Below are 13000 nucleotides of genomic sequence, written 5' to 3' on the forward strand. Positions count from 1 at the left end.
AACTAGCAAGAGATATGTGCTTCGTATGGGTTAAAGGGAGCTTTGAATTTTTTAAACTCAAAACTCTGGTTTTTAAAAATTGTCTGAACAGCTAAAATTGGATTAAGGAAAGTCTAGAATTTTAATTTTAAACCTGTATTTCATATTGAGCACTGTTGGAATTGTAATTATAAGTTTTGGGAAGTTAGAATCACTTCATGTGTATTAGATGGTAGAAATAAAATCATCTCACTGATATCAGTGTTATTCCCCTGTAAATATATTAAAAAGAACTTTGAATAATTTATAAAATAAGAGTATGGGAAATGCTTTTCTAAATATGATTTTAAGGAAGAAATACAATTTATATGACTGTTAATTTGTATGTCAGAAGCCATTAATAAAAAGATAAAAGGGGGAAATATTTGTAACAAATGGTTAGTATCATGAATATATAAAGAGCTCTTACAAATCAATAGTTTAAAAACAAATACCCATTGGAAAAATAGGCAAAAGAACATGAACAATTAATAAAAAATAATAAAAAGCTCAATAAATATGAGCAGATGTTTCACTATTGTTATAAACATAACTGAAATAATAAGATTTTTTGCCTGTTAGGTCAGCGAAGACTAAAAATAAAAGTACTCAGTGTTGCAATGGTATGGGGAAATCCAAACTCATATACTGAAGGAAGTACAAATTTAACACCGCCTTTCTGGATTTAATTTGGCAGTATGTATCAAAAGCCTTAAAAATGTTCACATCCTTTGACCTAGTAACCTTACTTTTAGGTTTCATTCTTTCTGGTTTTTTTTTTTCAATAAAACATATTCCTACTGAAAAAAAGAAAATCTCAGAAGAGGGTTGAAAACTCTGGTTCACACTATTTTTCTAGATATAACAAAATTCTCAGACAAACATTCTTAATATTATAATTTAGACCTTATTTAAAAGCCAATTTATCTAATTTTGACTAAAGAGATTATTTTAAAAAAAAGTCTAGAGAAAAGTCCTGCAGCAGCTAAAGATGTTTCCTGTTTCTAGTGCCTAATCTATTTTTAGCAGCCAAGCTCCAGATCATGAAAAAATAAATAGGTCAAGATAAGATACAGAGGGTGCTATGCTACCTTTTTTAAGAATTCTCTTTTTCTTTTCTTTTGTTTTTTGGCTGCACTGCATGGCTTGTGGGATTTTAGTTCCCCGACCAGGGATTGAACCTGGGCCATGGAAGTGAAGGCACCTAGTCATAACCACTGGACCACCAGGGAATTCCTGCTATGCTATCTTCTAGCAAAAATAATTGTATTAATAGAAACTAAGAGGTAATTTTAGTGTTATGTGACCCCAAAAAACCGACAAAAAACCATTGTGTACATGTGGCCAAGCAGTACATCTAATTCTATAACATAATTTTTCTTTTTCCTATTTAAAAGATTAAAATGCTAATTTATTGATTTATAATGAGAAAGCTAACTTGGGCTGACTAAACTTAAGTATAATTAAGCAATTATGTAGTTAGGATATAAAATTCAATATAATATTAATTTTGTACAAATATAAACATAAAAAAACCAGAGGAAATGGTGAAATAACATTTTGTCTGGTTGGTGGGATTTTATTTTCTTTCGTATATTCTCTCTTTTCCAATGTTTTAATCACAGAAAAAAGAGATTAGTACAGGTAAGTTTCATACCTTTGGTTATTTTTGTAAGCCCTAAATTGCCTCAAAAAATGGCTGAGGAAGATGGACTGACTGTGCTGAGAAGACTGAGGGGACTAAACTCAGCACCAGCAACATCAGGACCCCCCAGTGGCCGCCCCTGACGCAGGGCCTTGTCTTATTTCTCACCTTTGACCTGTTTGTAGTGTTTGATCTGTTGACCACCTGCACCTTCTTAAATTTTTCTCTCTTTTTGGGTTATACTTTGATGTACAATCTGAGATGTTTTCTTCCAACCTCTTTGATTGTTCATTCCGTTTCCTATACTAGCTTCTTCTCTTCCTGCTCACTAAAGATCGGTATTACTCCAACGTTCTGTCCTCTCCATTATCTCCTTCTGTTATCTCATCAGATTTCACAGACTTAACTAACCTTGTTTGTTCATTCATGCTTTCATTCTTACAGTATTTTTTGATTGCCTCCTGGGTAACAGGTTCTGTGCTATCTCAGTCATCTAGATACTAGAGAATCAGGTAAAGACATAATTACAGAATAATTTGAACGTGTAATTCTTTGTGGTAAATGTCCTGATGAGGTAGTATGGTGTGGGAGCGCAAGAAGAGGTACCTGACTGAACATGTGGGAAGGACAGAGGAAGGGAAGTCATCAGGATGCCTTTTCAGAAGAGATACACGAGCAGTCTGAGTAGGTGTTAACAGGGCAGGGTTGGAACATCTCACCTCATGGGGACCAAGCAGCTTGAGTAGAGGCAGTTAGGCAGAACAGAGTACGGTCTTTCAGAGGAACTGTAGGAAGTTGAGCAGAGTGGGAAAGAGTGCGGATAGAAGCTGGAGAGGGTCCAGATCAAGTTGGGCACCGTCCCTGAGGAGTTTTTAGGATCAGTTTATTTAACTAGCAAAGAGATTTAATTGGAAGATCAGTTACAAGGTTGCTAGAGTTATCAAGGTGAGAAATGATGGAGATTTCAACTAAGGTAGTTACATATAGTAGGACCAGAGAGTAGGTAATGGATTTAAAATGTAATGAAGTGGAATTAGATGAGCTTTAGTGACCACTTGAAGAGGAGGAGGGAAAAGCCAAGAAAGCGTCAGCTTTCTGTGTGGACCATTTTCTCTTTACCAGGTGTTGTATTAGATGGATGGAAGGGCAGGTTGAGGGAAAGGATAATAAATTCAGTTTAAACTTCCCAAACCAATAAAAGCATGTCCTTGGACACTCAGTCTAAGAGTTATTTCTAGGGAAACCTCTTTGGAAGCCTGCCTCTTTGTTTTGATTGCACCCTCTGTGTAGCTGCCTGTATCATAATACTGATCACACTGAGTTACAGTCATGTGTTTACTTGTTTTGTGCCTGCCGTAGACTGTAAGCTCTGTAAGGGCAGGGACAGTGGAACACTGCCTTTCATTTCTTTATCTTCAGTTTGTAGCACAGTGCATGTGGTAGGTGTATCACATGTATTTGAGTTGAATTTGTTATTTGTAAAGCTGCTGTCAAGAGAATAGGATGGGACTAAAATTTTAGTACATTTTTTACTTCCTTCTGGTGATAGTGACAGCAAACTAATGAGTTGCTGAGAATATGAAAATGCAGTTTAGTGTTTCCTTAGTTTTTTTTTTTTTTTAAGTTATCTATACTCTTGAAATTGCCACTTTTAAGCCTCTCATTTTGGGACTCCTACACATTACCTCTTTTGATTCTGATGAAACAGTTTCATGGTACTCATTTTCTGTCACTAGATTCCTTCACTAGATCCTGTATCTTTTCTAAAAGATATTTTCTACCCATGTAAAAAGTAGTGTGAAAACAATATCAGTGTAGTGAAGACTGTGTTTTCATTGCAAAATGATGGTCTGATTATACCCATTTCCTCTCCCATACTTCTCACATATTACTGAAAATTATAAAACAGACATATAAAAAAGAATGAATCATAATTGTATTGAAAAACAGTAAAGGGAGGCTTTGAAGCCAGATTACTCTTGTCTGAATCCAGGCTCTGGCTTTTACCAACTGTGTGACTTTGGGCAAGTTGCTTATTCTTTCTTCTTTTTTTAACCTCAATTTCCTCATCTGCAAAATTAGGATGATGATAATGATACCAGCTTCCTAGGGTTGCTGTGAGTATCAAGAGAGGTAATATGTGCAAAGCACTCAAGAGCTTTTACGTTCAGCCAGTATCGACTTAATGGTAGCTGCTGTCATTCTTGCTGTTGTTATAATACCAGAAAATTGGTGGAATTTCAGGGTAATAGAAAACAGTTGGAATTATAATGATTGAGAAACCAGAACAGAATAAAATGCAACCCCAAGTAGGTACTCCTGCTGCATGCTGAAAGAGAATTGCTTAATGGAACTTCTTTCCTGAAACTCTAAGCCTAGAACCAGCAGGTGTAGGAGGAAGGAGAAGGTTGGGGGAAAATGGAACATCAGGGCAAATAATTAAGAGACTGCCTTCAAAACTTTTATTTCCTCTACTTCTTCTCTCCCTCCCTGGCAATGGCTTTGTTATTGTTGTTGTTTAGTCACATAACTAAACATAACTCTTTGCCACCCCGTGGACTATAGCCTGCCAGGTTCTTCTGTCCATGGGATTTCCCAAGAAAAAAATACTGGAGTGGGTTGCCATTTCCTTTTTCAGGGGACCTTCCCCACCCTGGGATCAAACCGGCACCTCCTGCATTGGCAGGCAGATTCTTTACCATTGAGCCAGCGAGGAAGAGCAGTGGCTTTTGCTCTGAGGACAGTTCTTCAAGCAAAGTAGGGGGTTTGTTGGAGAGGGGATTGAACAGACAGTGGACCTGGGATTGGAGAGTGTGAACGCAAAGCAGAGCTTTAGGTAGTGGATCTCCACAACAGATTGAATGAGGTGGATGGAATGTGGGAGAAGAAAGTGAGCACCACTGAAGACTGAGGTATGTTAAATGACTGTACCATCAAAATATTTTGGAAAAACTGTTTTTTTTTTTCTCCACTTCTAAAGAGAAACCTGTCTGTGAGTATACCACATACCTGCAGAGACCCACAGTCAAACATATCTCCCATTTGGAAGTTTGGAGACAGAGTAATACAACTGTAGAAGAAATCTGTTATTTTGAAGAGCAGACTCATTGGAAAAGACCCTGATGCTGAGAAAGATGTAGAAGGCAAAAGGAGAAGGGGGTGGCAGAGGATGAGATGGGTAGATAGCATCACCAACTCAATGGACATGAATTTGAGCAAACTCTGGGAAATAGTAGAGGGCAGAGGAACCTGGAGCGCTGCTGAACCTGGGATGCTCAGTTGGGTCACAAAGAGTCAGACACTACTGAGCAACTGGACAACAACAAAACCTGAAAAAAGATTAGTAGCTGAATAAATGAAACAGCTGACTGTGGAAATAGAGATACCAAGGAAACAGAATGGAACTTGAGGAAGTTCTGATCACAGCAAGTTCCCTCAGAATCAAGAGAAAATTGGGTTTACAAATAAAAATATAACTGCTGTGCAGAAAAAAAGGAGTGGTTAAAGATTTAGCTCCAATTGAAATTTGATTGCTGAAATAAAATGCAGTTAGTTAAATAGTGCACAGCTGCTGCTGCTGCTAAGTCACTTCAGTTGTGTCTGACTCTGTGTGACCCCATAGACGGCAGCCCACCAGGCTCCCCCTTCCCTGGGATTCTCCAGGCAAGAACACTGGAGTGGGTTGCCATTTCTTTCTCCAATGCATGAAACTGAAAAGTGAAAGTGAGGTCGTTCAGTTGTGTCCAACTCAAATAGTACACAGACTTAAGACCAATTTTTACAAAACTAAAGTAGGGGAAATTTACAGACCATAAAGCAACAGGACAAAAAGAGAAAGTACATGAGGAAAATTATGCTATTAGGATAGATCTAAGTGATCCAGTATTCATTTTATAGAGGTACATATGGAAAGACAGTGAAAGAGAAAATATAAAGAATTAAAGAATATTTCCCTATGCTGAAGAAAGACTGAATCTTCAAGTATAAAGAGCCTACCAGGGAACAAGCTAGAGAAATGTAAAAGCGAAAAGCATCTATCTGTACATTACTGAGCTACTTATGATTCCAAAGATGGAAAACAGGCTACATAGAAAGACTTGAGATTAAGAATCAGACTGGTTTGGGATATAATATAGTTTTCTAGAAAATAAGTGCCTTCAGTGTTCTGAGGGAAAATTATTTTGAACACAGAACTGTACCCAGCCTCACTAATATTTGAATGTTTAAATAGGAGTCAAAATACTCTGAAAGTATGGGAAACACCTTTTTTGAGAAAATTACTTGAAGAGGTATTCCCAGTAAAATGGAAAACAAATCCAAGAAAGGGGAAGATTTGGGCACAAGAAGTGGTGATGTTTAAAAAACACAGTAAAACTTTAGAGTTACACTGAAATACAGGGACTGTGAAACCTGGTATAATTGATAACAAAAGATTTCTAAATATACAGAATAATAAAAAATATATATGCATGTGTATGTATGTATGTGTGTGTGTGTATATATATATATGAAATATTCTCTAACATTTCAGATGACTTAAATAAACTAGGGAGAAAGTAAAACTGTACTAAAGATCTTATAATTTTTTGTTTTAGGATTTATAGGTATAATATATGCTTATTAAAATTTAATATGGAAATATATAGGGTGAAAAATGAATGTCCGTATCTCAAGCATATATAACAAATTTGTACAAATCAATCAGAAAAAGACATCTCAGTACAAGAATGTATAAAAGGCTGGAGCAGGCACTTCCTGAAAGAATTAATCCAGTTGGCCAGTAAACAAGAAAAGGTGCTCTACCTCATTAGTAATGAGATAAATGCATATTAAAACCATGGTGAATTAGGTCTACAAGAATGCTAAATTTAAAAGACTGAAGACATTAATACTAAATAATTTGTAAACAGGCCTTATCTAGTAAAGATTTTCGTAGCTTATGACTTCAGAAATTCCATTTCTACATTTACAGCCAACAAATATAGATCTCTATACACCTGAAAACATGTACGGAAGTGTTTATAGCAACATTAAGAACCACTGATTTGAACAAGCCAAATGTCCATTCACGAAACATAGACTGGGTAAATTGTGGTATGTATTCATACGAAGACATACACTATTTGGCAGTGGAAATGAACAGACCACCTCTAAGCCCAGCAACATGGATGTATCTCAGAAACACAATAGTGAATGAAAGATCCCAGAAAGAAAACATGCTGTATTATTCTATACAAATACACATTAAAACTAGGCCAAAATAAACAGGACTGTTTAGAGGTTCATACTTAGGTATAATCAGGCTGTTAAAAGAAAGCAAGTTTTATGATTGCTGTAAAATGTTAGGAAATAGATTTTCTCTAAAAGTGAAGCCAGTGGGATGGAGAGAGTTGTAATCAAAAGGGGCAGGTAAGGGGGGCATCTGTGTGCTGGCAATATTCTATTTTTGGACCTAGATGATGGTTCCATGTTACCTTTCTGATAAATTTGTTAAACTATACATTTATAATTATGTATGTCTTATATTTTGACATGTCTATACATGTCTTATATTTCTCAATAAAAGAACTTAAAAAAGCAAGATGCCATTTCACATCTTTACTCCTCACCTTATTCCCCTTCCCAGAAGTAACCACCGTTAATAGCAAAGTTTCTTTCCAGGCCTCGTTTACTCTTAGTATTGTTATAGAAATACAAACTCATGGGTTTTTAAAGAATATTAGGGGGTAATAGTATGTAGCTCAACTGAGGAAAAAAGAAACCTTGATTATTTCAGTAAGATTAGGTAAGTGGGAAAATGGAACAGTAAGAAAGAATGACAGATTTTTAAAAAACTGTGTGTGTGTGTATATATATATATATATATGTATGTATATATGTATATAAGATGGCAGGGGTAATATAAAGAAAATCAAGATCAAATTGGGTTTATCTGTGGAACATAGTACTTTAAAAGGTTAAAAGAAACAATTTGATTTTTCTGTTAATCAACACATTTAATAAAATTTGATACTCTGTATTCATTTGATTAAAATCCATCAAACTATACTCTTATGATATCTGCCCTTTTCTATATATACATTTTAATAATGACTATTTTAAATCATACTCATTCCTGGTTATGATATCTGCCCTTTTCTATATATACATTTTAATAAGACTTTTAAATCAAAAAAATCTGTAGACATCCAGGAATAAAAGAAAGTTTGTTTTATTGATAGACTATATAAGAAACCAATTGCAAATTTCATATATAATGGTGAAACATTACCAGTATCCTCTGAAAAAGTGAAAACCAAGACAGAAGTGCCCATTGTCATCTCCACCATTCAACCTTGTTCTGAAGGTTTCAGCCAATACAATAAAAGATGGAGGGAAAAAAAGGTATGTATATTAGAAAGAGCTGCAAATTGCCATTAATAACAGGATGATTATCTACTATAAAATTCAAGATAATTAACTAATGATAACTAATACTAGAATTTAGAAAATTAGTTAGATAAAATTTAGACTTTAAAGATGAATTACTTTCTTGTATATTAACAATTGCCTGAGGGCTTTCCTGGTGGCTCAGACAGTAAAGAATCCACCTGAAATGTGGGAGACCTGGGTTCTATCCCTGGGTTGGGAAGATCCCCTGGAGAAGGAAATAGCAACCCACTCCAGTATTCTTGCCTGGGAAATCCCATGGACAGAGGAGCCTGGTGGGCTACAGACCATATATTAACCAATTAAAAAATCAAACCAGTCAATCCTAAAGGCAATCAGTCCTGAATACTCATTGGAAGGACTGATGCTGAAGCTGAAGCTCTAATACTTTGGCCACCTGATGTGAAGAACTCACTGGAAAAGACCCTGATGCTGGGCAAGATCGAAGCAGGAGGAGAAGGGGATGACAGGATGAGATGGTTGGATGGCATCACCAACTCAATGGACATGAGTTTGAGCAAGCTCCCGGAGTTGGTGATGGACAGAGGAGCCTGGCATGCTGCAGTTCTTGAGGTTGCAGAGTCGGACATGACTGAGCAACTGAACTGAATTAAAAAATAGAAGATGTCTATTTACAGTTGTACAGAAAATTTTAACATACGTAGGAAAGAAAACAAGAAAACAATGAAAGCATACTGATGATACAAAAAGATGAGGATAAATGGCTAGAGATTATATTCTTTTTATATAATTTCAGACTTACAGAACAGTTAAAAGAATGATAAAATTTTCCTGTATTCTTTACCTGGATCCCGCAGATGTTAACATTTGATCACATTTGCTTTATCCAGCTCCCTCTTTCTTTTTCTTCTCTCTTCTCCCCTCTCTATCTGTAATACATATGTATATACATTTTGTTTTTCTGTTTGAATCATTTGAGATTGAGCTGCAGACACAATACTCCTTTACCCCTAAATATTTTGGTGTCTGTTCCTGGAAAACAGATACTCTCTTATGTAATTGCAGAACAAGTATTAAAACTGAGAAATTAACACTATAAATAATGGGCTGAATTAACACTATTATCAGATTTACAGACCTCATTTTGGATTTTGTCAGTTCTTCCAAAAATGTCCTTTATAGTAAAATAAAATCCCCGATCACGTGTTGCATTCAGTTCTCATGTATCTTTAGCCTTAATGTTGATATTCTTGAACAGTACAGGCTAGTCATATTGTAATATGTCCTTCAGTTTGGGTTTCTCTCGTGTTTTTTCATGATTACATTCAGCTTATACATTTGGGGCTGAAATACCAACTGAAGTAATATTGTGTTCATTTCATTGCATGTGGTGTTAATTTATCCCATTACTGGTGATCACCTGGATACGATGGTATCTGCCCAAGGGGCCTCACAGATTTTAACATACTGATTCTAAAACCCAGTGTAAGAGTACATGGAGAAAAGTAGCTGAGAAGTTTTGAAAAAGAGTAACAGCAGGGAATTTGTCCCATTAGATGTTAAGATACTTCAGAGTTGTCGTAATTAAAACAGTGTAGTAATGGTACAGGTATTAATAAATAGCAGGACTGAACAGAGCCCAGAAACCCAGGCCAGTATGTAGTGACAGCTATCACAAGTACGCTTTGCTCAGCACTTGAAACGAACTCATGGCAGCACCAGTGTCTATCAGACCAAGTTTTTTATTGCTGCCAATTTAGACTTAAGATTACTCTGCTCTTAGAGGCCAGATCTTATATATAAGTCTTACACAGGGTATGGAAGCCCTGCAGTACGAGACACTTACATAACCAAGAATACTGTGTGCTGCTGTTAATGGATGGCCTTTGCCTGAGCAGCTTGGACTCTGGGAGTAGTAAAAAGGCCTGCCTACCAGTCAGGGGTGGGAGCCAGCTGGCACAGTCCAGGCTTCCAAGTGTACAACAGAAGACCCGTCTTCTCAGATAAAGGTAATGGTAGGCTTTATATTTGGAAAGAAGTAACCAGTTAAATTGGTTGGATGTCATCACGGACTCAATGGACATAAGTTTGAGCAAGCTCTGGGAGATGGTGAAGGACAGGGAAGCCTGGTGTGCTGCAGTCCATGGTGTCATAAAGAGTTGGACACGACTGAACACAACTGCAACCAGTTAAACTGAATTCATCCTTTAAGCTATATATTTATAACTAGTTAATGCTTTTAGAAGTAAAGGTCTTAATTTTTTTTTTAATGACTTTACCACAAATGTTTCATAGCACATCAAGAGGTGGCTTCATCTTGTAAGTGATAGGCTTATTAAGCTAAAATATTATATTCTGTTTACAAGTTTTTGCATTTAAGAGTGTGTGGAGTCTTTATGTTGATTGTATGCATTCTTAAAGAGCAATAGATTTTGTGTCCATGGTGATTAGACCTGGATATTGAGATTTTCCTAATTCTACTCTAGAACCTGTCAGTGTAGTATTCAATAAAGACTAAGGGTAATGGTACAGTTGGACATTACTGAAGTGACTTGGCATGCACACACTACTCTAGCTTCAAAGACAGCTTTTCAGTTCAGTGTTGGAGGGATAGCTTTCCATAAGGGGTTCAGGGACAACAGCCTATCCATTTTGTGAGAAATATTAGTGTCCTACCTCATAAAATATACAAAAATATGTTTTGAATGTATTCAGGTTCTGAATATGAAAAACCAAGACTAAAAAATTATTAGAAATGAAAATAGTAATCTTATAATTATGCTTTCCAGGTAGCACAGTAGTAAAAGAATCCTGCCTGCCAGTGCAAGAGATGCAGGTTTAATCCCTGGCTCAAGAAGATCCCTGGAGTAGGAAATGGCAACCCACTCCAGTATTCTTGCCTGGAAAATTCCACGGACAGAGGAGCCTGGTGGGCTACAGTCCATGGGATCGTAAAGAGTCAGATGCGACTCGACAGGAGCACAAGGGCACGAGGAATCTTATAATGTAAGATGTAAAGCAAATGAGCCTTTTGTTGCTGTTGTTGCAAAGGAGGAGCCTTAAAAAATTGAGAGATTCAATTGTACAAAAACTTCCATATGTTAAAAAATACCATAAACAAAATTAAAAGACCAGAGTAGGCTGAAAGAAAGAAATAGAATAAATAATTTCTGCAAATCTGTGAGAAGACAATACAGTAGATAAGAAAGTGGACAAAGGATATATGATCAGGCAGTTCCCCAAAGAAGAAGTACAAATGGGCTGATAATCAGGGAAATGCAAACTGGTCTGATACCCATCAGATTGGGCTTCCCTGGTGGCTTAGAGGGTAAAGTGTCTGCCCGCAATGCGGGAGACCCGGGTTCAGTCCCTGAGTCGGGAGGATCCCCTGGAGAAGGAAATGGTACCCCATTCCAGTACTCTTGCCTGGAAAATCCCATGGATGGAGGAGCCTGGGAGGATGCAGTCCACGGGGGTCACAAAGAGTCGGAACCGACTGGGCGACTTCGCTTTCACCCATCAGATTGGCACAAACTAAAAAGGTTGAAGAGGGCATGAAGAAATAAGCACTTCTATACACTATTGCTGGGTATATACATTGTTTCAGTCTTGAAAAGCAATTGTAACCCTGTTGTAACCCAGTTGTAACCCTGTTGCATCTGTGACAACTTCAAGTGTATAGTTCCTTTGACCCCAGACCCAAAGAAATCTTTAGTTACTAACTAGAGAGAGAGAATAGTTAGCTCTTCACTCCCAACCCTAGGACTTCTTGACGGGATATTTAATGTTTATCAAACATCAGATGTTCCTAACTCAGCAGTTTAATTTGCATAGATAATGGCATTATTTACAGAAGCCAGCAATTGAACTAGACCAGTGCTTTTGATATAAATATTACGTGAGCCACGAAATTTTAAATTTTCTAGTAGCCTTATGAAAAAAGTAAAAAACAGGTGACATTAATCTTAATTTTTATTTGATCAGGAGATCAAAAATATCACTTAACCTATATTCAGATATAAAAATTAGTAACTTTACATTCATTTTTGGATACTAAGTCTGTTAAATCCAGGGAGTATTTGACAGTTAAAACATAACTCAGTCTGGACTAGCCTCATTTCAGATGCTTGACAGTCGTATGTGGCTAGTGGGCACCGTGTTGGACAGCACAGGGCTAACTCTGAGCCCAGAGGACAGAAAGGAACGATCTTACCATTGTATCCTTAGCACCTAGTGCAGTACCTGCCATATAGCAGGCGCCCAATAATATTTTTGGCTCAATGAATAAATGGAAAAATATAAAGTCATCTTTTCATTGACTTCTCAACCTTTAATCATATAAGTTATATTTGTCTCAAAAATAGTTGGCAGTAAACATAAAATGGAATGACTTCTCTACTGTGCATTTAGAGAAAATCCTGGAATATACTATATGTCTTTTCATATCTGCTCAAAAGCAGTTTCACAAATTTCTGTTGGTTCCAGGTAATCAAGCAAATGACACTATAGAGAATCTTAGAGTTCCTATCTGTTGACCGTAGTAACTCTGTTGAGTCTTTTTTCATTAAATTTTTCTTGCTAATTCTTATAAGCATTTATGTTTTAAGAAGACCATTGCATAATCCAATCCCTCTCCCCTAAATTGAATCTCATTCTAAGTAAAGGATCAAAGTCCTCTGAGAGCTGTATGCTGTTCTGATCAACCCTGTTACTGTTAACTTTGACCTGAAGTTAATATCAATGAGACTTCCAGTGTCTGTTATACCTCTCTGTTTTAGATGTTGTGGTGATACAGAAATAATTGCTATATGTGATTTTTGCCCTTTATTTGGAGAAGAAAAATAAATATTAATGAAATGAATAGAGAAAAATTAAAATTTGTAAATTTGTTCAGTAGTTCCTGTGTTCCTTAGGCCTGGTAATAGAAAGGTAAATACAAATACGTTC

The 13000-nt window shown here is 36.5% G+C and overlaps 1 protein-coding gene across 3 annotated transcripts in view; it reads left to right on the top strand.

The window, feature by feature from the left end:
- KLHDC10 (kelch domain containing 10) overlaps nt 1-13000 on the top strand; it is a 61571-nt gene that overhangs the window by 32400 nt on the left and 16171 nt on the right. The window contains exon 1 of one of the 3 annotated variants that reach the window (XM_069586958.1): nt 7347-8047. The exons of the other annotated variants lie outside the window; for them this stretch is intronic. Within the exon in view, the coding sequence (XP_069443059.1) occupies nt 8032-8047 (16 nt within the window). The 5' untranslated portion in view covers nt 7347-8031. Of the gene's footprint in view, nt 1-7346; nt 8048-13000 lie in introns of those variants that run through there. 3 annotated transcript variants of the gene reach the window in all.

This window comes from Ovis canadensis, chromosome 4 (genome assembly GCF_042477335.2).
Source record: "Ovis canadensis isolate MfBH-ARS-UI-01 breed Bighorn chromosome 4, ARS-UI_OviCan_v2, whole genome shotgun sequence".
In the NCBI taxonomy this organism is placed as follows: Eukaryota; Metazoa; Chordata; class Mammalia; order Artiodactyla; family Bovidae; genus Ovis; species Ovis canadensis.